Source organism: Tympanuchus pallidicinctus, unplaced genomic scaffold (genome assembly GCF_026119805.1).
Source record: "Tympanuchus pallidicinctus isolate F22 unplaced genomic scaffold, pur_lepc_1.0 scaffold12, whole genome shotgun sequence".
In the NCBI taxonomy this organism is placed as follows: domain Eukaryota; kingdom Metazoa; phylum Chordata; class Aves; order Galliformes; family Phasianidae; genus Tympanuchus; species Tympanuchus pallidicinctus.
The window spans coordinates 18,679,628-18,707,496 of NW_026294637.1; the positions used below are offsets into that span (position 1 = coordinate 18,679,628).

A 27,869-nucleotide genomic window follows, 5' to 3' on the forward strand; every position below is an offset into this window, starting at 1 on the left:
GCACAAGGGCAGCACGCGTCAGGCCAAGCCGTCCTATCTGCAGGAGGTGGGGCTGCAGGAAATACTTGGGTTCTTGGCTGCAGCGGTACTTTGACAGAGATGCAGGAAATGATTTCTGCAAGCTGCAGCACACAGCACGCAATTCCTCCCCATTAAAAGTTAACAGGGGTTTTGGCTGTGCTAGCCATATTCACAAAGCAGCTCAATGTAGCTGCAGCTTCGCTCTCAATTTCTCCTTACGTCAGGTCTCCAAGTATAATTAGTGGAATAACTGAAGTCTATGCTGTGTAACTTAAAAAAGTCTGCTGTGCTTAAACACTTCAGGATTAGCATTAAGAACTCTGCAGCAAAGAGCATTTTCCAAAGGGTGCTGGGATTGCTGTCTGATCTGCAGTAAGATGACTTCATGCAAAGAGCTGCTATGAAATAGACAAGGCAGCACGACAGATAACAGCTGAGTTACCACGTTCTTTAAAATGGGCTAAAGTGATTTTGAACCTTACACAAGGCAAGAATTCAAAGCTGCTGGTGCCTTCTGGATTCATGCCCAAATTCAGGAAATTCCTTGGGGCTGATGTCTGTTTAGAGACAGCCCGAAAGAACGGCACCGAGTTCATTTCCCTTACCACCAAAGGTTATGGACTCACCTCCTGCGCATCCCTTGCTGCCTTTGCATCATCCTCGTTGTAACGATTGCAGTTGTACCTGTAACAGGGACAAAGATGCCAGACTCCAGTTCAAACAAATGCTCTTTTTCTCACGGCTTCCTCACCTCCCCACAAGGCCCACTTCCAAACTCACCAGGCAGATCCATGAGGCTCCCAGGGGCCCAGACACACCCAGCAGAACTCAGCTTTGCAGTTCTGGTTCCGACAGACCATGTGGTTGCAGCCCCCGTCCTTCTCAATGGTGACGTGGCATTTGGGGCATTCCTGTTGACAGTACACAGAATACAGTTAGCAGGGGAAGCACAACAGGTTTAGCGCCGGGGCTTTTAGGCATGGTACCCCTTAACCACCATCCTAAAGTTAGAAGGTTCCCATAGCAGCAAGAAATGGCATATCAAGTGAAATACCCAATTTCCTTTTCCCCTTTGATCATTAAATTCTTCTTCCAAGTCACGTCTTTTAATACCAAATCTCAGAGCTACCAGATAGTAAACCAAAAAAGAAAAAAAAAACCTAAACCTCTAAGGAACAACACATTTCATCTACACTGCTATTGCACATCCCTAGCAGTAAACTGGATGGGTTATTTTCACAACCTTCTCCAAAATTACAGTAGTATTGATTGATGATCCATAATTGCCCAGGGGAAGGCATCTGGCTTTCCTCACTGTCAACTGTTTGGTTCACTGCAGCACTCAAGCCTGAAACAAGCTTAACAGTGAGCTGGTACCACGCTGCTATCAATCTGAGACACCTGCAGTTGTAAAATGCCATCCCAGAAGTATCCAAAAACTAGCAGCAAGAATCTATTGTGCTTCAAAGAAGCTTCTGTCAGCTAAAAAGACAATTCTCCTCCTGCAGCATTTCTACACCTCCTGTCAGGCTCCTTTTCCCCTCTTCACGTGACACCTCACTGAAGACTTTTCTACAGAAGCCCACGTGGGGCTTCCTTTCCAGGTATGAGGCCTCTGCCAAGTAGGAGGACGCATCAAAGAGCAGCACAGCACAGTGAAATCTTTGGGGAATAGGTTGTTTTTATTTTAAAATATCCCTCTCATACATCTGCAGAGCGCGGCCACTTCCTAAAACAGTACTCAACTCAAGTAGCACACTAAAAAGAAAAGATTTCTCTTCATCCTATTGAATACACAAAGGCTAAACAGCAAAAAAAAAAAAAAAAAAAAAAAAAGAAAGAAATCCCTGTGCTGCCCCTACAAGCAAAGGAAGACAGTCCAGCTCTTCTGCCACCTGCTCCTGCAGCACTTTATTCACAGTAACACAATGCAGATGCACCAGTCAGGAACACATCATTACCTTCTGCTAACCAGAGCAGACACTGTGAGCACGATTTCCTATTGCAACATTCAGTATTGATCATTCTCAGTAAAGGAGGTAAGTAACACACATCAGTCTGCAACTGCTGCTTTTATATAGGACACAATCCAACCGATGCCCGTACTCTCATTTCAGATGTCTCAGGTATCACCACGAGCAAGATTTGCAAACAACCTTGCCTCTTGGTACTGTAAGGGACAGTGGAATTTACACACTGAGAAGTGCTCAGAAAATAACTCAAAAGGAGCAAGAGTCCAACACGGATCAGAAGTGACTCATCCCAAAGGACAAATATGTTGCAAAGGGAAGACGGGCAAGGGAGAAGAGGTTCACGTGAAAGATCACAACTTCTTTTTTGGCCAACACAGTTCAAGTGTGCTGAGCTACTTTTCCTTCTTGCAAAACTCAAATCTCGTAAGTACAGCCTGACCTAACATTGAGGTTAGCCTATATTTGAGTTAAAGGGCTGAGCAAGATGACATCCAAAGGGGCTTTTCAACACAAAACAGTGAGCGATTCCCCCTCTCTTCAATGATGATTTCACTCCTGTCTTTTCCAAGCCTTGCTCTGCTCCTTCTGTCTGCTTTTGAAGAGGAAGAATGAAGGACTGGGCAGCAGAAGCACATGACATCACACAACCAACAAGGCTTTCCTGAAGAAGCGTGCAGCCAGGGAGCCATAACGCTATTAGGGCCCTTGATTGGAGAGTGCTGCTCTCCCAGCCATCCTGCCAGCAGAGAACAGCAGCGCTCCATCCCATCTGCAGCTTGCAAAAGGACTGAGTCCAGTTCCTAACCTGGGCTTCTCACGTAGATGAGATTCCCCAAATCTGGGAGCAGAACACTTGCAGGAGCCTGATGAAGGCTTCTTCCTGCAGTTACTCTTGTTCTTGTGCTTTGAAATATGCCGCATGCAAGCTGGCTGGTTATTTTGTTTGGTCCAGGGCTTTTTTGGCTTGGTGCTCTGATAGGTTTCAGCAGCAAGCAAGCACAAAAGGAAAACAATCCAGCCCTGCTTTCTTTCCTACTACTAATGCTTATCTGGCTATAAACAGTAAATGAAGCAGGGTAGCTCCTTTGCAAGCCCTCTCACACCAGTTCCACTGGACTGTCTGTAAGATGAAGGTCCAGTCAGGTAAGCTTGTTCCTAATTAATTAATCCAGTTTTGTGAGCTTCAGTCAAAAAATGGTTTCCACAGAAGAGTACCAGTACACTGTCTGCTTGCGTCCTCCAGGAAGCCCCTCGCACTCTTCCAGTCCTGCACAAACACCAGGACTCAAGTTTAGCTTAATCTGTCACAGTTGTGAAAATCCCAGCTTGATGAGCTCATCGTAGTTGAACATAATTAAAAATTAAGGAAAAGCCATGAGAAGAACACGCAAAAGAAAGTCTGAACAGCAGCAGAAAGAAAAAAGCAGCAACCACTCAAGCCAATAATGAAACGAGTGAGGGAGATCTATACACAAGGAGGATAAGGAAGGCAGATCTTACTGAGAGTTACAGCCGTGCAAAGTCACAGCCAGCAAATCAAATTACTCAACCAGCAGATTATTCTGCACATCATCTATCATACCATGATGCAGAAGTGACCTCATTCGCATCGTTCCACCCCAAACAATTCGGTGTTACACTCACACACTGCACTTCAAAACAACAGCCCAAGCAAACCTAGCAAAGGAGAACAATCTCTATTTTGTCACAAAAAGCTGCATGTTCATACAACACCACAAGGCACTTTGCAAACAAAGGCTAAATAGAAACACATTTCTTAGGTCAGTGCAGGCAAAAAGATCAGCCTTCTCCAGGGCTCCCAGAGGCAAGTGGTGCTCATCAGCTGCTCTGCCAGCAACGCCTTCGCCTGTAACCTCCCCTAAAAGATGAATCCTCAATGCCACACAGATTTCATGAAGCACTTCAACTAAATCCACTACTGATCTTAATTACAGTTAGTACAAAACCGTACAGTGTGACAGCACCTAGAATCAGGGAGCAAAGCAGGGTACTTTCAACACCTGTTCATGTGAGAGGAAAGATGGCACTTTGACACCTTGGGGCAAATGTTGTTTGTGGTTCTGGCACAACATCATGCTGGTGAGAAATGGAAGAACAAAGTTAGCTGCTGGTACCCAGGGAGGATCAGCTGGCAGCCAGGATTCTGCCGCGTTAGAACAAATGCAGGACTTCCACAAAGTACAGTGAGAGTACATGTTGAGGCACTAAAAGTGACCTGAAAAGAGAAATGGGTTTGTGCCATTACAATCTCTCTTGGAGGGTAAAAAAGCCCAATAGTTTTTGTGAAGGAGGAAGAAAAAACTGCTTGTTTTACACATTAGATGTTCAGGTCTTGTCTAGCCCAGAAGAGAATGAGATGGAGCCAAAAGCAGTAAGGCAGGGGCACTTGTAGTATCAGATCAACAACTTTCATTACCATCAATTTAATTTTGCAACAAAAAACAGTGCCTTGGGTGAATACCGGATTGTTAACATCTTTCTTTTTCTTCTCTTAATACTCAAAGATGCTGAAAGACTAATACAGAAAAATCCACTTCAAAACCCTTGTTCCAGCCGTTTTGTTCCCCTTCTTCCTCCTAGGCTCCTTTCAGGCAGTCCTGATACACTTTACAAGCCTAAAATACACACACAAATCCAAATTGTGTTTTTCTTCATTCATCCTTTGAAGGTTCAACCGTAGTTGATCTGCATGGTTTCTTTGTTCCCAAAGCCACAGAAACCACACAGCACCATAAAGCTGCCAGGCTTATCCAAGAAAGCAACTATTTAAGAACAAGTCTGTGTAACAAAGCGAGAAAAAGAAATGCACAAAACCTTGAACAATTCAACCCTTTTGTCTGAAAAAGATTGAGAATTAAAGGCTTGGTAACAGTTGTATTGGCTTCAATTTTAATTTAGTTTACAGATCTCACACGTGAACACAGCTCATCTTTGTACAAGGCCACCAACTGCGCCCCGTGCTACTGCAAGAGCTGCTATCTTTTGTGTAGGCAAGTTAAATAGCATAGAGGCCTCCTAAGAACCAACCATGCAATATCCAACTCCTACTGGAGACCACAAAACTCGCTCCTCAAACTCATTTCTCATTCAGATCACTGCACAAAACTCATCAAAAAAAGCATCGCTTCACTCCAGTTTGTGAACAGAAATCAACTCAGCTCACTTTTCTACTCTCTCATACAACAGCTGCTTGATGTTTCCTCCCACATTCCTCCTCCCAGAGCAAGGTGGAATAAACCTATCTCATGTCCCCCTGTTGCAAAGCATTACCCAGACTTCAAGCACACGCATTCCAAGAAGATTGGTATTTTTGGTTGCACTTCTACCACAAGAAGCTGGGAAGCGTTCTTCCCTGACAGAGCCCACAAGGGAGAGGACTGCAGCTCAGGGCCATGCTCAGAGAACTTGAAAAATGCCAGAAATTGAGACAGCAGGAGCAACTGAAAATAGTGTCTGATGGTATCTGATCCACCTCCCTTCTAGGTTTTTCAAAGCGAAGAAACTCAATGCACCTGAGATCCAAAGCATTTTCTTACATCTCGAGGAAGTAACTTAGACAGGGGTGTTCAAGGGCAACATCTCTTTTGCCACTGACACCAGGCTGCAGGAGCTAACAGATAAGCTGGGCTGATGCCAACACGGCTTGGCCACATTCATTTCCTCTGTTCACCACCCTCTGGATGGGTGTTTCCCACAAAAACAGATATTACTGCTCACATTCAGTCCTACTTCTGAGCTATGCTTTAAATACCGCTAGCATTGGCTCCTCGATGGCAAAGTCTAGATGCTGGTTTTAAAACGATGGGATAGAGAGTTTTTAAAGCCATGACCAGAAAACCCTGAGGGCAGTAGATGCTCACCTGAGCCCCAAGGCTTAATCACAAGAAAAATAAGGCTGCTACATGGCAATATTCCAAATATTTGGGCCCCAAGGCTAAAAAAGCAGAATGCATACTCAAACCCTCCCAAGTGATTTGGCTCTTCTTCCTCAAGTTTAGCATAGGCAATATCTGAAGACCAAGCAAACTTTGAATGAACGTGATTTAGTTCTGGAGCTACAGTTGATCTCTGAGCACGTTATTCCCAGAAAAAGCCACGTTCGTTTTATTGAGCAATACTCAGCCTCCAAGCAGGGACCACACAAATATCAACCCATGAAACAGAAAAAAGCAAAATCATGCTGAAACTGTGCAGTCTGTTAACTGTGCATTTCACCGATGGGTGTTTCTGCATAATACAACATTCCAGCTCAATGAAAAACATGCAGCCAGCCCCAGAAAGAAGCAGCGCCCTGCAAACAATACCATTGACCAGTTACACAACAGAGCTAAGAAAACAAAGCAGCCATTTCCTAACACCCTCCCCACCTTCTTCCACCCCTCTGGCAGCCACGAGACCCAGGTCTGCTCCTGGCCCCGATGGCATCTGCTTCTTTTGTTTCCTCCCTGCTGTGCCAACCCTTGCTTTTATTCCTCCCAAATCGAGCAAATGCAGACAAGCTGAAGTTTCACGCAAAGTTGAGCTAGCTGGAACCAAGACATTTACATAATAAAATCCTAACAGCTGTTCTGCCAGGCTCTATCTGGAATGATGCCCAACGGAAATGAACAACTCCTCAAGAGACCAGCCCAGGGGATTTAAAGGCAGATGTAAATTATCACAGGCGAATCAAGCCACAGGTGGTGTTAACATGTTTCACACACTTGGAGTGAGGCAGTGATTTGCTTGGGGAAGCCACCAGTGCCAGACAGGAGCCCCAAGACTTGAAACCTGAGTTTCCTTTGGGTCTCCGATCAACTCCTCCACACAAACACACCTATTTAACCTGATTCAAGGCAGTAACACCTACAGCTGCACTTCAAACAAGCACTGATTGCGCATTTTATTAGTTTGTTCTTCATGACACCTGACAGAAAAAAAGCAATCCTAGAACTGAGGAATTAGATAGTACATATAAAATACAAGGAAAAAACCCTCACCTTTGTGTTTGCTGCAATCCAATTAGAGGTTTCACTGTCATCATCACACTTCTTAATCCATTTCTTTAGCCACTGTTAGAAAAACAAAGGAGAAGTTAGAGAGGAACCCTAAAGGTCCCCAAGAGAGCTGCTTACATTAAGGTGATGGCAAGAAATGCTCATCCACCTATGAGCTGAGTGCTACCACAATGAGGTGAGGTGTGACTTCACAAAGCTTCCTTTAGTGGATAAAAATCTTCTGTCTCACTCTCTAGACACACGCCAGGAGGAGAAAGGATCAGAACTCTAAGCCATTATTACTATTCCCAAATCCCATCTTTTGGGGATTGCCTTGCTGTAAATTGGGTAGGGAGAACAGTGAAGTGATGTGGGGAAGCAGTGCAGAGCAATCCATTTAGCTGCAGATGCTTCCTGCTGCACCATCACAGCGCAGCTGATGCACAAACACTTCAGCAGTGAGTTGTCAATTCTTAAGTTCAACAAGAAAAACTTCACACAGGACTGTTAGAATTATTCTAAGAGTGATTTACAAAAACTGCTGTCAGACTCTCTGTGCTATCTTTGTATCAAGTCACAAGATTTTCCTTAGACTTACACTGTCCACTGGTGTCCTGGCCACGTACTCAGGCTTTTACTTCTTAAACTTAGAGGAAGCACGGCTCCATCAAGTGAACACAATCACAAAAGCCTGCCTGCAATTCTGAGATAACAAACTGACCCAGGTTTGACTGGTCTCCCACAACACCTTTGGCGATGCTTCCTTCCCCATCCCCCAAGGAAGTTTATTTGCATTCATCACTGGAGATGCACAGACTGCTCTCCTCAAGGCACAAAGCACGTCTGCTGTGAGCTCCACAACGGGCCACGGGATCCCAGGTTTGCTTACAGCTTTGGACAGCTTCACAAGAAAAGCAGTGGATGCTGTATTGAAAGCAGGTGCCAGAACCGGGACCCAACTTCCTCCATGTCACAAACCTCAGTCCTGTGGAAGCCCTGAGCACCTGCAGAAATGCTGAGTACAGGAACACTCTCTGTAAAGCGAAGCATTCGCTTCTGAAGCTTTCTAATTCTTCTTGAGGGTCTCATCTGGAATATCCTTGTCCTCCAGGCACTTTCCCAAATGGCTGAGGTTAACAAATAAAGTGAAGCATCCTAAAGGCATCCAGGAAGACTTCTCTAATTTTTTTCATGTTACCATCTAATCAGGTGAACTAAAATGCTTCTCGATGTGAGCAGCTGCAAATCCTGTGCTTCATTTCTGCATGTCTTGCACATAAGTTGACTGCAAATGTTTCAAAGTCACACATTTAGCAAAGAACTCTGAGATGCTCACCTTGCATTTAACAGGATCGTGCCAGTTTTCACCACAGTTAAAGCTGTAAGGGGAAAACAGCAAATGAAGTACACAGCTATACTTTTATTTAACTTGCTTAACATCATGGGAGTTCTTCTGAGCGGCTCTGCTGAAAGAATATGGAAAACCCCAAGGAAACCTTACCCATATTAAAAAAAAATCCTCAAATCCCATAACTCCATAATTGGATATACATTGCATTCGTCAGTCTGGGTATTAATATTAGATTCGACAGGGATTTATTTTCCTTCTAGCAACTCAGGTAACCTTGCAAAGTAAATTAGCTATCTTATAAACAAAGAAGGTGAACAAAAGGATCTCGCTTGGGAAAGACACTTGAGTTCACTAATTATTAACTTGTATCAGCTTCCATTATTTCATTTTATTAACACTTTCAACATGTTAAGTAAAAGGCGACCTTGGCTTCTTTTGCTTTATTGCTCTCACCAGAACTGACGTCCACATTTGCATCGAACAGGTTTAGCATCAGGATATTGGACTTTAACAACATGGTGGCAGTCTGGGGCAGGACACCATTTTAACAGCCGATTACACTATGAAATAAAGAGAAAGAACATTATAGAGTGGATTAGAACACATACAACCAGGAAACAGGGACAGAGGTAAGTCTTCAAAATCAGAATAAACTCAGAACGGTGCTTTGGGAGCAGTGAAACTAGCAGTAGTTTGCTAAAAGACATTTTACTGCTGTACTTCACATGACAAATGTTTAAGGCACGTTATTCTTTATAGAATGGTGTTTCATGATTTTCAGTCTGAAGCATCTTAGGTAGCATTCAATAACCATAAACATTAAGTGCTTCTAAGAAAATAAACGCTGAATAGCTCTTGTCATCTCTTATCTACAGATATTTACTGTATTTTTACATAACACCTCTGCAGTCCTACAGATTTTCTTGACTATTTTCCTACAACTACAGCTGTAACTAACTCGGCTAAGAAACAAGCCCTGAAAAGCCTTTGATTTGTATTACATCTGATTAGAGACCACACAAAAGAAAACCCGCTCTACAGTTATAAAGAAGCCTCATTCTGGTTCAATACAGAGATACAGAGAAAAAACACTCCAGAAGCCATCACAAATTTCAAATCAAATCAAATCAAATCAAAACTCACCTCTACAAAACTATTTGTTATTAAATGCTGGTACTTTAATTTCACTTTCGAATCTGTGATCAGACGCCTGCAGAAAAGGAAAAAACAAATATATTCTTGTAGTAGAAAACTCCTTTCTTCTCTACATAACCAGAAAGTCAAGACAAATGATTTTGATTCTTCCTTCCGTGCTTGCAGGTTTCTTTTTTGTATTTGCTATTTATTCTTACTATGAAATTGAAAGGTATCATATTTAACTTCTAATATTAATTACAAGATCACACAGAAAGCTCACATAGTCCAAGAGAAATACTGTCTAAAGAGTGAGGGTGATCTTCATTCAAAAAACAGTTTGACAGACCAAGAACCAGAGCAAACAGCTTCACCAGCTCATCCACACAGAACAGCCATACTTTGTGTCAAACTCCTTGGCAAGTCTTCAGAAGAAGTGCTGCATTGACTCTCATAGATCCAACATTACCTGGGATTCACAGGAATGCTACCATTTCAGTTTTAAAATCAATGTGGCTGTAATTCTGTTGTATTCACAAGAAATCCCAAAGTCAATTTACATTCAAAACTGATTTAAATTCAACATCACAGAGGGTGTATACACATCAACTTTAGGTCAGCTCAGAAGGAAGAGGGCAAAGAAAACTAGACAGACAAGAATCCTTTAAGAGCACGGTGACCACTCCTGTCCTGGCCACACGGACCCAGCAGGTATTTGCAGACTATCCATGCTATATATCTTGTAAGTTCTTTCATTATATATTCCTGAAGACCACTACATACATTTTAAAGTTATGAAAGAAACATCCGCATTTACAAAGCCTCACAACATAAAGCTGGATGCACTTTGTGGTATTTGTTTTAAGTTAACCCAGAGTTCAGCTTGATAGAACCACACTGCATAAATACTGCAATTAATTCACCAATTCGGGGTGCAGCCACAATCAAGTGTGCTCCTGCATGTTATCATGCCAACGTGCACCAAAGAAAGCACGTGACCTTGGGATGTTGCATAAACCCTGGCCCTGAGCAGTCGAGGAGCTCCTTGACAAACGACATGCCAGTTATTACATAAACACAGCACGTGACAGCCAAATTCCCAGTGCTAAAATAAAAACAAACCGACTGACAAAGCATCTCATCAGGCCCTTCTCTGTGATAAGTCTGCAATCTCAGAGCAAAAATAAGGGAAAAAAAACCTGAATTTTAACATGCCACGTGAATTCCAAGACTCGCTTTCTTACTCTATACATAAACTTCTAAAGCATTAAAAAAATGCAGTAAGTTTTATCAGAGACATTTAATGTACGCAAGAGGAACCGGAGCGTGAGGAGTAAAGCCACACCTGGCCGGAGCACATGGAGCACATGGAGCACATGGAGCACATGCAGCACATGCAGCACATGCAGCACATGCAGCACATGCAGCACATGCAGCACATGCAGCACATGCAGCACATGCAGCACATGCAGCACATGCAGCACATGCAGCACATGCAGCACATGCAGCACATGCAGCACATGCAGCACATGCAGCACATGCAGCACATGCAGCACATGCAGCACATGCAGCACATGCAGCACATGCAGCACATGCAGCACATGCAGCACATGCAGCACATGCAGCACATGCAGCACATGCAGCACATGCAGCACATGCAGCACACAACCCACTGCCTCTGCTTACCTCCCTAGACCTGTCTGTGTCAACACCCTCACCTGCTCTACGTTTGGCTCTGATGAGTACTATTGGGTTTTTTTCTCCCCACAAATAATGAAACAAAGATGACAAATTAAGAGATGAAACCCATTCCCAACGCCCACAAACCACCCTTCGGGTCCATTCTTCCAGGAGCCAAGGTATAAAAGTAAAAGTAAACTTTACATGTGAATTTAAAGCAATTACCAGCACCTTTAGCAAGGGTGAAGAAGAGCTAGAAGCAGATTACCTTCAGCTAGTCTAAAGATCTCCAAAGAGCTGAAAGGGGCCCTTTCTAAGCCTCCCTGCTTCAGCTCAGCAAGAACAGGAGCAGGAGGAAGACCGACAAACAATCTGCTAGCTGAGAACTCACAAATCAGGGCGAGTCATCTGGATTGCTCAGCTTGGACTTGTATACTTGAATGCAGTTTGCATGTGTACTGCTCTGATGAGACGGAGTACAGAGAAAGGAATAAATGAATAATTTGGCCTATCTAACCTATGTGATAGATAAGGAAGCTCTAATGTCTCCCTCGACAGTACACACTGCTCTTTGGCTTCTAAAGCTTAGAGCTGGAGGTTTTACAAAAGAGTAAGAACTAAAAAGAGAAAAGCACATTGGAGGGGAGGGTGAAGATTCCAGATGGTATTACTTATGTCTTTGTTCCTGCCATTTACTAGAATTGCTGCAGATTATCATCTTCTGTTTTCAGCCGGAACATGAGGATTTTACAGAAGATGCACCTTCCTTCCCCCAGGAATCCCAGGAGTCCCCATAAGACCAGGGACAAGTAGGCTTTCACCTCCATATCAAGTTCCATTTAGATCAGGAAAATCTGTTCTCTGTAGTGAACAAGCGTCGTTCCCTTATCAGAAGCCCCTCCTGTTTCTAGGTGAGAGAATCCCACAGCACGTGGTTGTGGTTCTTTCTACTACAGAAACCATGAAGCAAATCACAGGGCTCATCAGACCTACTGTTAAATATCACACAGCGGCAAAGCCAGAGCTGCTCTCCTCCTCTTCCATCCTGCTACTGCCACCACCCACCGTCTCCACCAATTCCAACACCTTCAGCTGCCTATGTGAAGAGATACACAACACATCTTACTCACAAACTGTTCTAACCAAGAACACCCTCGAGAAATTTCCCACTGTGAATGCACTACACCGCAAGTTGGGTTCAGACTCCAGTAAACAAAAATCTCAATCATGAGTTGACAACTTAAGTTTAGCTTCCACTATCTGAACTCCACAAAGCACCCCTCGACAGCACACGAGAGCATTTCAGCTCGTTCGCTTCTCTGCAGCCTACACACTATGAGTAACAGAGCTGCTAGCAGAGGGAGATGGGAAGCCACCAGTCTGAGAGCAACTGACAGAAAAAACAGCAAATTAGTATCAATGAGTGAGTCAGACTTCAGGAAGGAAGGAGTAAGGTAAGAAAAAATGAGCTCCTGTTTAGATGCCTTTTAGCATGAAGAATTAAAATGAACTTAATCAAGGCTCAGTATTATGAAGGATATTACTCATGCAATAACATCATTCAATATAAAAGAGAAAGAAGCTCAAGGAATTCATTGCTTCGCTGTGTGTGAGCAGTCATCCTTCAGCCAGACAAGTTAATGAGCCAAGTGACACAGTCTGACATACCCCTTTAATCAAATCTTATGTCTGAGGGTCAACTTCTCTCTATCAGAAGGCATAAAACATCCCCTGCATCGCACAGCACACAGGACCAACTTCCTCTGACTCACATACCAACTGTAGGTATAGGAAGCAGTGAACCAGCAAGTTGACCAGGTGAGAAGTCAAATTGCTACATAAACTGAAGGAAACTAAATACACAGAGCAGTTAAACAGGGTTTGGAAAGACTTCCTCATGTCTATCCTACTGTCTTAATGACCAAAGTGGTCAAGAAGTCCTTCCTTCATGTTCTGTGGCATGGAGTTTTCAGACCTAGACAAGTCAAAAAATGTTTAGTATCGAAACAGACACTTCAGCACCAACCTCACCGGCACATTAAAGTTCTGCACAGCTTTTTATATGCTCTTCATAACATCTGAATAGCACGTTAATAGCAAAATGAAAAAAGAGAGCAAAGCCAAGAAGTAGCAACTCTCAATACTTACATAACTGTGTTATCATCAACTAAGATATCACAGCCATGAGCAGGGCATGAAATGGTCTGGAAAAAAGAAACAAAGATCATAAAAGGAACACTGCTTATTTTATTTTGGTATCACAAAGAATTTCAAGGCAACAGACTTCACTACAATCCATAACAAAGACAGTCGAGTGGCTTAACCATCACATCCCAGATGTTCCGCTGTGCACAGCATGGTTCCTCCCACTCACAGCAAAGATGCATGCAGCTCCCTCAGCCTCTCAGTTTGTAACTCTCCAAGTTCTCACGTATGAGGGTTTTGTCACTGCTGTCTTCTGGGTTTTCTGTTACTTGTTTTTGTTTGTTTTTAATCTTTAGTGAAGAACCTTCCCCTTCCTTCCCCATACCCAGAATTTTCTGAAGACATGGGGTACAAGTTGACATTTTACCTGTCCCATGCCTTCCTCCATTATTTTGGTAGTTAAATATTCACTCCAGCACTGCATACAGAACTTGTGTCCACACTCTAGGCCAGTAAAGTACTGCAATGACAGAGAACACAACATATCAGGTTATTTTATCCCACAAATTCACTGCATCATTTCACCTTTCTCAGTGTTGCGCAGTTGACTGCATCGCTCATCCCCAAACCAAATCTGAGCCTCTGCTCCTTATTTGTATCATCACCACCTCACAACACTGCTAACACAGCTCTAGACACGCTTTCAAAGTCAGACTTTGAATCCCCAGCCCTAGCAGCAAGGAAAGGTGTGGCTGATGTTTCCATCCTGTCTGCCCATTTGAATGGATCCTCATCTTAAAATGGCTCTCCCCTCATCTTACTCTTGGAAAATAACAAAACAAAGGCAGCACCACCAAACAGGTGGCAGTTACATGATAACACCAAGTCCTTTTTCCTCCTCTTGGTCCACATGGCTTGCTACCACACACGGGTGCTGCCCATAGTTCCCATAACACACATACCTGCTATGCACAAGCACAAATTGAGCTCCCTCTGTACAGGTTGTGAGAGGAGATCAGAGAGCATTGAGCAATAGAAATACAAGTGTGTACACTTCCATTTTAATGCACACACAAAGTTTGCCAACTTGCTTGCTAGGCTTCCCTCTGAAACTCAGATGCTCATCAGATGAGGATGCTAAGTGGCAGATGAAAATTACTAAATAAAATTCAATAATGATCAGCTGCTGGGAACAGCAACCAGGACAACTTCACCTGTGAATGGATCACCTACACAGAGTATGCCAAGATAGCATCTGGGGCTGAACAGTTACACAAAGGGGTGGGGAAGAAAATGCTGCTGTCGAAAGAGTGAAATAAGTGACTTCTCTATGATCTTCTTGAAATTTATTTCACACTGAGAGCCAGGAGCAGAGACAAACTACCTTACAGTACTTACAGCACAGCTCAGCTTTACACACCGTTTTACTCTCACTTAAAACAAGAGCTCCACCCCAAGATGCCATCATCTTGCATAAATCTCCATAAATTAGAAGAGACCTGGCATTCTCCACAGAAGGGCCTCAAACAGCAGCAGGATGTTGATTGTTAAGGAGAGAAGAATCCATCTGAAGGACTAAGATCATCCTTAGCAAACTTCAATACTCCTGCAGCAAGCACATACAGGGAGTGCTCCAGAACGGCTTACCTTCAGTTGAGACTCTTTGTATTATTTCAGGCAGCAAAAAGATTTGCTAAGTGCTTGCACAAAAGGCAGCCACCACACCTCCTCCCAAGCTGCAAGGAATTTGGAGCATCTTCTAACTCATTTCTTTATTTTGAGGGAGTTCCCAATTATTTTTGGCTAAGCTGACTGCAGATGTCAAGGGAACAAGCAAAAAGACTGAAGGACCCAGCCCTACTCTCATGGGATCTGAAGGATGAGATGCCAGAGGTGTATTTGCCCTTTTATACATTTCAAAAAGCAGACTAGCATCGCCTGCAAAGGCACACAGCAGGGTCAATATTCAAGAATCTTGCACTCTAAGAGCCTTGCAGTGTGAAATTTCTTAACAGGTGCAACTCTCAGCTTTCCATGGGCTGAAAGGTGCTCTCAGGAAAAGCACAGCTCTTTCTGGGGACAAACAATGAGTTAAAGCTGACCAAAGCAGAGAATTTAAAGCTGAGATTTTAGGTTAGATATCTCACTTATCCTATGGACTAAAACAGCTTCAAAACAGACTTGAACCAAATGGAATTTGGTCTCCTGTGACACAGAGACACTACAGCCTTTTACAGAAACTGTAAGCATTGATTTCCCTGTACACTCCAGTTTCTGGATAAGGCAGACCAAGAGGTTTCCCCCAACTCTACCCCAAGTTAATCAACACTAACAATGTAGAGAAACCCTGCTCCCTTGCAATGCCTTACTGCTCCAGTTAAGAGCTGCTCTTCTCATAACTGGGCCAGTGCTATTTTTACATGCGACTGGAACTACAAAAACAAGAAGTGTTGGTGTGCTCTGAGCAGTTCTCTCCAGCAGCTTCTCAGGCAGCATAAAGTTAAAAGAGTCAGTTGCAAGTGCTGGGCACAATTACACTAAAAAGAAGGTAAGCAATAAGAAGGCAAGCAATTCATTAAGGAATAAAACCTAAATTCGAAGGGACCTTTCCCTGTGATGGACATTTGGGGAGGAAGTCTCTCGCTGTTTTGCCCCTTGCCCTGTTTTCAAAGATGTTCCATAGCCTAAGTGGCTATGGAATGGCTATTTCCTCACTATCTAACATGGAAAAGTGATTACATAGGAGTTAGAGAGGTAGAGGGATAGAACAACTTCTCAAACACATCTTTCTTTTTAAAAGCACTTCATACAAAGCAAGCCACGGTCCTCCTTTGCAAATATTCTCTAAAGGAAATCATAAGCACACATGGCTTAAGAAGAGACACACAAAGCCTTGTGGTCACTGGCCCAATAGCAATCTTAGCACTGAGCATTACTTCTGCCTCAAACTGAGTTTTGCTCTGCTCACTCCTGAGTGAGGAAAAGGCTCACAAGTAAGCCCATGACAGCAAGAGCACTCGACTCCAGGCTACCCAAAGCTCATCATGGTTTCCATTGCTGCTGAAAAGCAAGTTAAAACACTCCCTGAGCAGGAGTGGAAGTCTTAGGAAAGGGCTGTTTCATTCTTTAAAGGTCAGGTAAATGCTATGGTACTTCAGGGAGCCAAAACAGCTCCACCAGGAATGGCAAGATCCCATGAAGGAAGAACTCCTGATTTACGTCAGCACTCTGCCTTTGGGCAAAACCACTGACAGACTCTCACTTTTCCACTTCTATTCTTCCTGAATTTCCCACCCCAGAGAAGCCAACTGCAAGTTGCTTGCCTGTGCAAAACACAGTAGAACCCTGGATCACTGAACAGTGCTATTGGAATATTTAGTGTTTGCAAATAGCTAAAGAATAAGTGCTCTCATCAATCTTACCATAAACTGAAAGACTGAATTAGGGCTCCCACAAGTACTTCTACCCTAATCTTCTCCCATTACAGAAGTAGTGCAGTAGCACAACAAAGAACTGGACATAAATACCACTGACTGCATCCTCTGAAGTGCACAGCTTCATTTTATTCCTAGACTCACCTGGTTTTATGCTGAATGCTGTAGCTTGCCTACTTTACATTATTATTTACTTCTTTTTGAAGCCATTTCCTTTCCTGGCATTCTATTTAAATAAATCCCTCTGCCTGTCAGGCTTTCTACTTTTTCCCCTTTCATCTGTCATTTATTTACATGTCTCAATTGCTATCGGACCTTTTCAAAAATCACTTGATCCATTACTTGCCTTTTCCTGAATAACTTTACCACCCCACTGCCCAGAGCCCAGCATCCTCCAAGGTTTTTGCAGAAAACACTGAAGTACAACACCACTCCATCTTAACCACTACTTCTTGAAGTTACTTTAAAAAAAAAAAAGTCTGTTGAGGCACATAGTAAGAACTAAGACAATGCATAAAGCATCCATCATTCCATGGTCCCTACTGTACTACACAGACCACAAGACACTGTTTATTGTATTAAGAGACAACCTTGAATGGTGCTTTCTAGGCTTAAACTAGAGATAAAGCTCAATCAAAAAATGAAAGCTTGTTTTCTAGTTTTTTTGTGTTTGTTTGTTTGGTTTTTTTAAGGCTTTTTTCAAATGCTGTTGGTTAAGTCCTTACAGAACTGCCAAAACGTGAAGTTTCAGATAGCAAAGTCAGGAGAGTTAGCAGCCAACCAGCGCTCTGGATGCTGACACTCACCGAGTTTGGGTAGTTCAGATAGCAGATCTGACAAGGCATATCCTGAGCTGATGACCTTGTGTTCATCTGGCGCGTTCGAGACTTTTTACTCGGATTGATTACATGACACTCCGCAAAGAGCTTCTCCAAGTTGCCATCAAAGTACCTGCAGAACACAGGAGAGAGTTTAACTACTTTCCTTGAACTTGTTTTTTAAATGCTGCAGTTAAACACACAAAGTTGCTTCAATACTTCAAGAAAAAAAACCCCACACAAATACAGCATACCAACTACTTTCAGCAGGCTCTTTGTTAACAAACTGCTTTCCTGACTACAGGAGTGAATACCACAAACATGGATTCAGAGACTGGGGCTTGGACTGCACGCTCCTCAGGTACGTCCAGCCCTTCAACTGCATTTCAGATAACACACAATTCTCCAAGAGACCAGCGTGTATGGAAGCCCCAGGGCAGCAAACTACAACAAGAACACCTCACTTCACCTCCCAGGCATCAAGACACCTTCCCAAAGCACAGGTTTGATTCTCAGCTTCAATTCTCTTTTTGACTTAAGTTCTTTGGCTAACATTCTAATCAAGACAATAATAAAGAGGAGGCAGAGATCAGCCATCAGTTATCACCCACCGATTGGCTCATTCCTAGCTCCTGCACTTTGCATTTTCCTCAGTGCGTTTAGTATATATTCAGCGCCTTAAAGAGGTCCTGAGGAGGGTCAGACTGGAAAGAACCACGAGCAGGTATGCCAACCTCTTCCCAATATCAAGGCACTGCATCTTTCTGCCTGCAGCACTTAGAAAGAACCAATGAGATCTGACAATTAACCAGCTAACCTTGCCTCCATGTACATCTCCTTTCCATCATCAGTATACAAGCCATTCCACTCCCTTTTTCCATCACCAGCAAGTTACATCGATATGAAGCAGCATCTACTTCAGACATTTTCTTAACTCTTCTTGCTCCTATCTTCTATCTGTCACCAAAGAGCACTCAGGAAATACCACCTGAATCCTAGGACTCCATCCTCGCTACAAATAAACATGGAATTTTGGCATTTCTGCCAAACCATCCAATTGCAGTGCCCTGCAGATCATTACGTCGTGAGTCAGTGCACCACAGAAAATGGTTCACAGCTGCTTCATACATTTCTTAATGCAGTTCACATACTTTACATCTCAATTTTCATGACACTGAATTTTGAAGGTATTGGTGTATTCTGGAAGCACACGAGGGTTGCCACTGCTCTTTGGTGTTTGCTGAGGGATTTAGCTTAACCAAGGTATTTGGCTTGCCTTCAGGATTATTTATATCTAGAAAACTTCAGCAAGTGAATTCAGTGCAGTTCTGTTATACGCCTGTTTGCTGAAGTCACAGATTAATATTGAACTCCACAAAATGCTTCCAGCATTCAAATTGTTCTTGTATGCAGCACAAGCAGCACAGGACATCCTACATTTGAAAAGAGCAGGAGGTTAGATGCTATGTTTGCAAAGAAAAGTTTCAAGACAAATCCCATGATGCAACCTTACTGCTGGCATTTATGGTTGGCTCAACGCTCATGGAAATACCAGGGATATCTGTAATTGTGGGCTGCTTTCAAGGACATCTCCACAAACGGGAACTTGGCTCGGCCACTGTCATTAGGTAGATCTCCACTCACAAAATCTGCAAAAGCTTTGGAGCCATGACACCAGCAGCTGTTTTTTTCACCTGGAACTCCCTCCCCCCTCCAAATACCATCAGCAGCCAACTCTCAACACCCATCTTCTTCCTGGCCTTTCAGTAGTTTCCCAAGAACAGAGAGGAGCTCACCATTTCACTGGGCTCAAGGCTAGCAGTAGAGCTAACTCAGGTTACGTGCATAAATCCTGTATCCAATTTAAACATTTTCAAGCACTGATGCACTGCTAAACATTCAGGTGCTTACATTTTGGTACTTGATCCATAGCCCATATTTCCACCTCAGAAGCACCTGGTCTCTCCTACACTTCCCCAGGAAACAAATGAGGCAGCTGAGAAACTCAGCACAGCCACACAAAGGAGTAAGAAACCACACAGAGATAATAAAAAAAGGCTTAGTTTTGCCCTCAGAACTGCTGCATTGCTACTTTGCATAGCGTTTGCTCTGCTCTTTGAAACTGTGCAAACCATACCCACATTGAAGGGAAATGGGGTACTGGGTCCTCCTCCTCCTCCAAGCTGTTTTCTTCTAATGCATTTGCTCTCTTCATTGTGCCAGGATGCTTTCAGCAAGTCATTTCTGCAACTATTTGTCTCTGACTGTCATCATGCAGCAAGAAAATGTGAATTCTATACAATGCCTAGGAAAAACCTGGGGTTCCCTAAGCACACACAACTGAAATGGGAACTCCAGAGTAAAGTCCAGCAGTCTTCCAACCACTCCACCACTCCTTGTGTCAACACTCTCAACCCTACCCATAGATTATTCCAGTTCCTTCCATGGCTAAGAATGACTCAATTTCTATTACCACACCTTTTTCTCCACTTGTTTAAGTGTTTAAGCACAGACCAAACATCTGAGCAGGTTCCCACTGCCCTGTGTTCTTCCTCAAGACCATTTTGTATTTGGTAGCTGTGGCAGCCTTGCCAGCACTGCAGTCTGCTCCTCACATAACACTCTTCCTCTGCTTGACTGTCCCAGCAGAGCTTCTCTGCTGCTTTCAATCTCCATTCATCCTTCTCAAATCAAAGATGAGAAAACAAATGCAGCTCCAACAAGATTTCACAGCAATCTCATACAATTTCACCTGTGTTCCTCCTGCAGATATCCACCAATTGCATCCTTTAGGATGCCTGTCCTTCTCAAGAGCTCCTTGCTAGCAGCTACATTTTCCATCTACTAGAAACTCCACAGTCTCCTCCGTCTCTTTTGATGAGACCTGTTGTGACTCTTGGTACAACTTCCATTGCTAGGACGCCTCCCAGCTGTTTTTCTCCTGTGCGACATCTGGATTTTCCTTGGAACTGAATGCTCTGAACAGATCTGTGACAAGACACTTGTTAAGTTTAACAAACATTCATCCCCCAATTAACCAGTAAGGGACTTATTAACAGGTTCCATTTGCTCTGCGACTCCTCTCTTGAGCAAAGTATTTCTGCACAGACTCAAAGTCCTGTATCCATAACATATGCCTTCCTATTTGATTTCATCCATGCCATTATCCCTCCTAGAGAAAGAGCCTTTAAATTCCCATCTTTCCTTCTTGAAAGCTCCAGGTTATACCAGCCCTTCACCCATTGCTCCTCTCCTACTCACCTGGATGCCCTGACACCTGCTTGGCCTGCACACATGCTCATCTCCTTTCCTACCCCACCAGATTGGTGTGGGCCACGTGACAACAATCATTTCCAAATGGAAACTGGAAGATTTGCTTTGTGCCTTATCCTCACTGCAGAGCTTTCCTCCACCCCAAAGTCTGATTCTCTCTGGTTCTGGCACCATCCCTAAGCCCTGGCTATTAAAGGGCTGCTTCTTCATAACTCGGTCCTCCTTCTCAGCCTGGAGGAGGGCAACAGCACCTCTTCCCTCCTTCTGACATTAGTATTTATTCACACAGGCCCAGCAATTAAATCCCTTATGCTCTTCTTCTCTCCGCACAAACGAAATCCAGTAATTCTAGCACTAATGGCATTCAAGAACCATTGCGGCCTGTTCAACATCAGATTTTGCTCAATAGAGCTGATGATAAACTAATACAACCAGCTAATGAAGTTCATTTATTTCATAACAGATGGAGTTGCTTTCTCTGCTGTTTTGCACTGAACAGCCATATAAGTGAAAACACTTTTGAAGTTCTTCTATAATCTCTTCATAGATTACCAAAACCAAGACACTGCTGTTGGTAACTGCATAATAACAATTACACCCAAGGGAATACTTAACATGAAAACCCTCTCCATTTAAAAAAAAAAAAAAAAAGCTTCTGGTACACTATTGAGGCTATTTATTAGTGAAAGGGCATTGTAAATATCACAGCATCAGTGTACCTTCATATCAAATACCTGGCCATGAACAGTATTTTACTTTGTTGTTTTTAACCTGCTCAGTCCTGCTGAATTGCCTTAAGCACCTGCATGCCCCAAGGAAAGGAGACAGGCAGACCTACAGACAGGACACAGAAGTAAGGAGAGGCAACCAGAGCTAGCAGCCAAGCCACCAAGTTAAGATCAGTGCAGAGACACAGCCACACAGAGAAGCACCTGTGCTGGACTTCAGCGTCTCTGTACCTCCAGCAACAAATCAGGCACTGGCTATATGCTGAATTAATTCTCCTCAAAACAACTTAACATCTCTGTTCCCAAGACACGTGTAGGACGTCAGGAACTGGAGCATTTCCTGCACTGCCCACTTCTACATCCTTCAGACTATCCCACTCCAAAACACCAATCTGGCTTTCAGACCCAGTCAAATAATTAGTACTTCATCAGCAGATAAGGCAGAGTTTCAGCTGTGGCTATTACTTCACTGCAAGTGGAATAAATACCTGTAACACACCTGCTCCTTTAGTAACTCCATGCAATTATTTCATGATAAAGCTGTCACAGACAGCAGTAACCTGCTTATTAAGAACTGTATGCAACAACAAAGCAACACAGAGGTTTTCATGTTTTAAAATATGGAAATGCTCATCTCATGAGCCCTAGTAAATAACACGCAGCACTTTAAAAAAAGAAGCCACTTAGTTTATCTGCTCTGCTACAGGCGAAGAGTGATACAGCTGCCTGCCAGGTCCTGCTGATTCACGATGAACCAGGGCAAAAGAGATGCTGGCTAGCTCTCCCTACACACCATTAAACAACTTAGCTCAAGCTCAGGCTTGGTGTGCTATCAAATACCTGAACCTGCACCCAAACATTATATCTGAGCAAGCAGTAAACCCATCCAAACAGCAGGCAACAACAGGAACTTCCTGGGAAGCTTTCCTAATGGTTATTAGGAGCGAAAGAGGCCAAATTTCTAAGAGCTCAAGTGCTTAAAAGAAGAGTCACCATCTGTAGCCAGCTCATGACTTCACTTCCAGCTCCATCACCCTTTCACACTGACTGTTTTGCTTCCTGCCTGTCCAAGTGATCTCCTGCCTCCTACCCCAACGCTGCAGTGATTACAACATCTTCTTCCCCACTCTACCAAGAGCCAGCTGTCAGCATGCTGCTGCTGGCTGAACGTGGTGTCAGCAGAGGGCTGCCATGGCCTTGGTGACAGCTGTCTGATGAAGAAGTGACAGAAAGCAGCAATAGCTATAGAGAGAAAACCCTGCTGTGTTCTTCTAACCCAGTGGGGGTATCTGCACTGGAACTATGGGCAGCATGAAACAGTTCTGCATAAGCAAGGGCCACACATTACGTTTCTCACAGGGGTAATCCTATAGAATTAAGGTAAGTATTTTAATGAATGTGTACAGAGAGTAAACGTTTACCTGTGGACCTTTGTAAATATTTACACGTGCTTAATTATATTTTGGCTGCAACCTGTAAAAGCTTTCTTTTAACAATAATACCTCCCACTGGAGTGGCTGACACCCCCTTCAAGTTTGTTTTGCTTTCAAATCAATGCTTAAAGCAAACTTTCAGTGAGAAGGACAAAAAAAAAATTCTCCTGGATACACAAATGATGGTTTGATACAATTCTGTGGGGTATCTCCAAATGAGAGGGAGGTAGCCAGAGTAAACCTTATCCAACCAAAGGAACCAGTGCAAGAGCCTTAAAGAGAAAGAATGAAGAGACGGAAGTTACACAGAAGGAACTAAATCTGAATGTTTAACAGTTGTAGTCAATTTTAATATCCTCAAGGAGACTATATTCAGCCACAGCACAAAGCTTTCATATACTTCCAGGCACTGCCTAATAAAGGTCATCAATCAAACAAAAATAAAGCAAAGACTGAAAAGCTTAAAAAAAAAAAAAAAAAAAAAACCACCATAGTTCAGAAAAACAATCTAAGCCAAACAAAACATCAGAGATGTCCCAGCACTACCTGAAAATGTTAACACACCATCCACCCTGTCACAAAACATTCCAGCTCCAGAACCACCAGCTAGCAGACTGCTGCAGACCTGCTCTTCCTGTTGGTACCAACCAGCAATACTACAACTCCTTCTGCACAGCTTTACAGACTGCAAGGCATCCTGCCCTCTCTTACCCTGATCACTGGGTAAAGCAAATGGCAGTAACGAAATCCTAGAGTCCTTCAGTGCTCACTCAAATACTTGGTACAAAGACCACCCATAAGTCACTGTGCAGCCTTCCTTCTGATCCAGCCTCTTTCCCCAGCTTCTACAAGCAAGCAGACTTCTCTAGCTCCCTTAGGATCTTCTCAACAGCAGCAACAGTGCAACAAAATCAATGAAAACTAAAAGTTAATTTTACCACTGAACTGGGTTCAACCCAGCAAACTAGAAAGTACTTTTACCAGCAACACTCTCCAAGAGCTAGGCATCAAAGATGAGAAGCAGCCATAAACTGCTCTGCTCAGAGGGAGACAGCATTCCAGCCATTATTTATACACACCATTCAAAAAAAAAAACCAAAAAACTGGGGCTGCAAAGGTGAAGATAAGGCAGATGCACTTCACCAGCACTCTTCATCATCAAGATGAATTTGGTCTTGGCAAGACTGAGGAATAAACAAGTCAGGAACATACATGCTAGGATGACATACAAAAAGTAACTAAATCCAAACCCAAAACAGTTGCAAGATAACAGGAACTTGCTCCTGCTTGCTTTAGTCCAAAGTGCAAAAATCCAGTGGCTGCAGGTAATCAAACCAAGGTAAGTCTTCTTCCAAGGGGCAACTGACTCCCGAAACTTCTCTGAAGCCCAACAGGCATTATTAGAATTAAAGCCAGGAGTTACCTAGCCACTAAGAGTTACAAAAGGAGGAAACATTTACAGCTTACACAAGAGATTCTTCTGCCACACACCGTGCAATTCATCTGTTTACACATCATGCTTGCCGAAACATTTATTACTGGATTAACGTGCGATGCGGCTGCCTTACCTCTCCATCAGCTTCTCTTTATCCCAGTTGAAATGGCTAAGCAGTATTCGAGTGATAGTCGCTGGATTCTAAAAGAAAAAAGAAAATTGAATAACTGTTTTAGCACGTTAAAATGGCATTGTGAAAATCCAAAGCGAAGTTTTAAATAATAAGGATGTCAATGCGTTTGATAACATATTGTCTGCACAAATTACGTTAGCATACACTGGAAAAAGAGTTTGTCTGGACAGACAGAAAAGGCCCAGCATCTCAATGCCCCATATGCTTACACAACATAAAACCAGGATGCTGCTACAATGCAGAAAGGACAATTGGTCCAGAAATAAAGTCCACAAGTTTTTCCTCCAACTTCACCTCTCCCTTCCAGCCTAGGAACCCAACAGAAGCCATCTCTTACACCCCAGAATTGTGCCTTAATTCCCCAAACCCAAGCCGTTCCAGCTCAGTGCGAGGGCTGCTCGCACACAGCGCAGGCAGCAGAGCACCCCAGGACTGGCTGCACGTCCTCTGCCATCTGACACCAAAATGGAAGTTTGCCTCGGGGCAGATTTTCAGCAGACTCTGAGGCTGCTGGAAAGTAGGACACAAAACAGCAATGTGATTTCAGAACCTGCAGGCTATAGCTACAACTTCAAGCTGCCAGAAGCCAGCTCTGCCAGCCCGAGCATCAGTCCCACCCTCAGCCACACATCTGCACATCCTGCACTCATCATCCCACGGGAATGCAACTTTTTTTTTTATGCTGCAACACTGCAAATTACCACCTTGATAACTGACTTTTTTCCCCTCTAATCTGTCCCCAGTCTCTTTTACTGCCTGACCACACAGCTAGCTGCAGGAGCACAAGGGACAGGCAGGAATAAGGAACTCAGGACCAGCATGACAGCATTTTCCAGCAGCAACACCAACAGTCACTGAAACAGAGCCTCAGAGATAAAACGTGAGCACAAAGAATTAGCCTTGCAGTTTTTGCTATAAGTCACACTCCTTTTCCTCTTCAGTGTGTTCATATGCTCATCGACACCAGTACAGTTTAAGGCCAAAATAAGAAAATCCTCCAGCCTAAAAAACTCACATGAAGCAAAGCAGCTTCAGAAACTCAGAATAGCTCATTTGAACATGCACGCTTTCTAGAGCCAAGTAACGAAAGGTGAACATTCATTTTTCAGCAAGTTGATCTGTAAGTGGCCCTGGTTTGAACACCCAGCGCCAGCACAACTCCTGCTCTGAGGAATCTCCGTTTCTCTAGGACGCATCTCGCCTCGAAGCAGAGCTCGATGTACTGCCCTGCACAGATGTACACAGCTGTAAGGACCTTGGTAATTCAAGTCCCTCGCCCACAACACTCCAAAGCTACAAGTGGGGACTGCCTATTAACTGCTTAGCAGGCTAACGGGGTGACTGGTGCAGTGTCTGGGTTTTCTCTTTTGAAGAAGAGAAGACAGACAAGTTTTCCTTGTTCCGAATGGTAAGTTATGCTGTTAGCAAGGAAATAAATTGATCCGCGGTGAGTATCAAGCATCACAAATCCAACACAAATCAGGAGCTCTCAGTGGCTTGCTGGGCTTCAGCTTCATGCAGCTACAGCACAATTTGTTCAATGTTAACTGAATAAAAAAAAAAAAAAAAGAAACAGCAGCAGCACGACAAGTTCCTACCAGAAATAGCTGCTTGGCCCATCCACAATCTGAAATGTAAAACCTCACGAAGTGTTTCACTGATACAGAGGACTAACACTGCTCTGCCCTCGTTATATTGCATGCAGGAATTTAATCCGTGCCTGCATCACGCAGGGAAGACCAAGGAGAGGGAGGCAGCGATGACAGGCTTGGTTTGCATAATACAAGTCCCAGATAAATGCAAAAAGCTCTGGCATGAGGGATTGGCCTAATTCATGGCCAGGCACACCTGGGAAGTGCCAGTAACAGCTGCTCAGCATTAACTGCGTGCACACACATCCTTCTCTCAGTTATTTGGGAGCAGCTCCGGATCACATAAATCCCAGCACCCACCCCAATGAGAGTCACAGAGGAGCCACGTCCCTTACCTGGGTCCTAAGACACACTCATTGCATCCACGGTTAGAGCAACACCAAAATAACTGGGTTTCAACCCCTGCTTTGATACTGGTTCTGTTACAGCTCTGCAGCAGCACCACGTGAGACATCAGCAGTCACTTGGGACACCTGCAAGCATTGCCACAGCATTCTGCGGATGCTGGTGTCACACACACAGAGGCTCCCTCCCATCCTGACCAGACAGCTCCCCACCTGCACACACGATCATGCTCACACAGGGATTAACCACGAGCAGGCCCCAGCACTGCTCAGACAGGATTACTGCCGTGCTGGGAGATGCCTGCTCTCACAGAGAGCATCTTCTGTTTAACAAAAAATAAAATAACGACTGAACGAAACAGCCAGAAGCAGATGGGAAACTAAGGGAAAGCAGACGCATTCAGACACTCAGTTTTCATTCAGACATGGTTTGATGAGAACTGAAGTAGATCTCATTTACAACAGGCATCTATTAAATTCTCCACGTTGAGCTGAGGACAACTGGCTGGAGCTCGGGGCAGCGAGCCTGTTGATATCCTGATAGAAATGAGAGCTGAGGAGCGCAGCCATTTTGTTGAAATCCTCCGGGCACTCGGAGACGTGCTGTCACAACATCCAGCAGCCACAACACCGAGCTCTGCCCAGTCAGACACAGGCAGGCTGCAGCTGGGGTTTTGTTTAGGCTCACAAAGCAGCCAGGTCCCAGTCTGCTTCAAACAGATTCCGCCTCCCACTCCTTGGGGAGGTATTAACACTCACCATTTGTATCTATCCTACGATACTTAGACTCGCTGATGCACACTGGATACAGAGGGAAGCTACAAAGTCCAGAAGTCACATCTGGACTTCTCCCAAGAAGCAGCACAAATTGAAATGAAATTCTTTGATTCAGCAGGATTTCAGGAGCTGGGTCACAAGTGTCGAGTTCCATTTTTTTGGCCACCTAAAGAAAGGCACAAAGGGAAAGGAGGGACCTGGATGCACAAAGGCATTAAGTGAATTATAAATCAAAGATTACGAGCGCATCGGTTTAAAAGTATTTCCAAGCAGAGTAGTTTGCTGAATGACAGTTTGCAGTGCTTGATCCATTCGTGTCTTCGTCTGTCACAACAAGCTGCATAGTTTTTCCAGACAACAGCATCTTTCAGATTCCAGCTTCTCAGCACGTGCTGGGAGTAAGCTGCTGTTCCAATTGGAGCATTCTCCAGATAAAAACCATTTACTAACAGCTCATCTTAAGCCTCATCCTCCAACAGAA

The 27,869-nt window shown here is 43.7% G+C and overlaps 1 protein-coding gene across 2 annotated transcripts in view; it reads right to left on the reverse strand.

The window, feature by feature from the left end:
• The window catches only part of ARIH1 (ariadne RBR E3 ubiquitin protein ligase 1), a 48,705-nt gene that overhangs the window by 5,586 nt on the left and 15,250 nt on the right, over positions 1–27,869 (reverse strand). The window contains exons 2-11 of one of the 2 annotated variants that reach the window (XM_052671595.1): positions 24,556–24,623; positions 17,542–17,686; positions 13,729–13,821; positions 13,305–13,360; positions 9,486–9,552; positions 8,796–8,902; positions 8,328–8,370; positions 6,995–7,066; positions 802–932; positions 648–705 (exon numbers count right to left, since the gene is read on the reverse strand). In XM_052671595.1, the coding sequence (XP_052527555.1) occupies positions 648–705; positions 802–932; positions 6,995–7,066; positions 8,328–8,370; positions 8,796–8,902; positions 9,486–9,552; positions 13,305–13,360; positions 13,729–13,821; positions 17,542–17,686; positions 24,556–24,623 (840 nt within the window). The remainder of the gene's footprint in view (positions 1–647; positions 706–801; positions 933–6,994; positions 7,067–8,327; positions 8,371–8,795; positions 8,903–9,485; positions 9,553–13,304; positions 13,361–13,728; positions 13,822–17,541; positions 17,687–24,555; positions 24,624–27,869) is intronic. The other variant, XM_052671596.1, reaches the window with a different exon arrangement.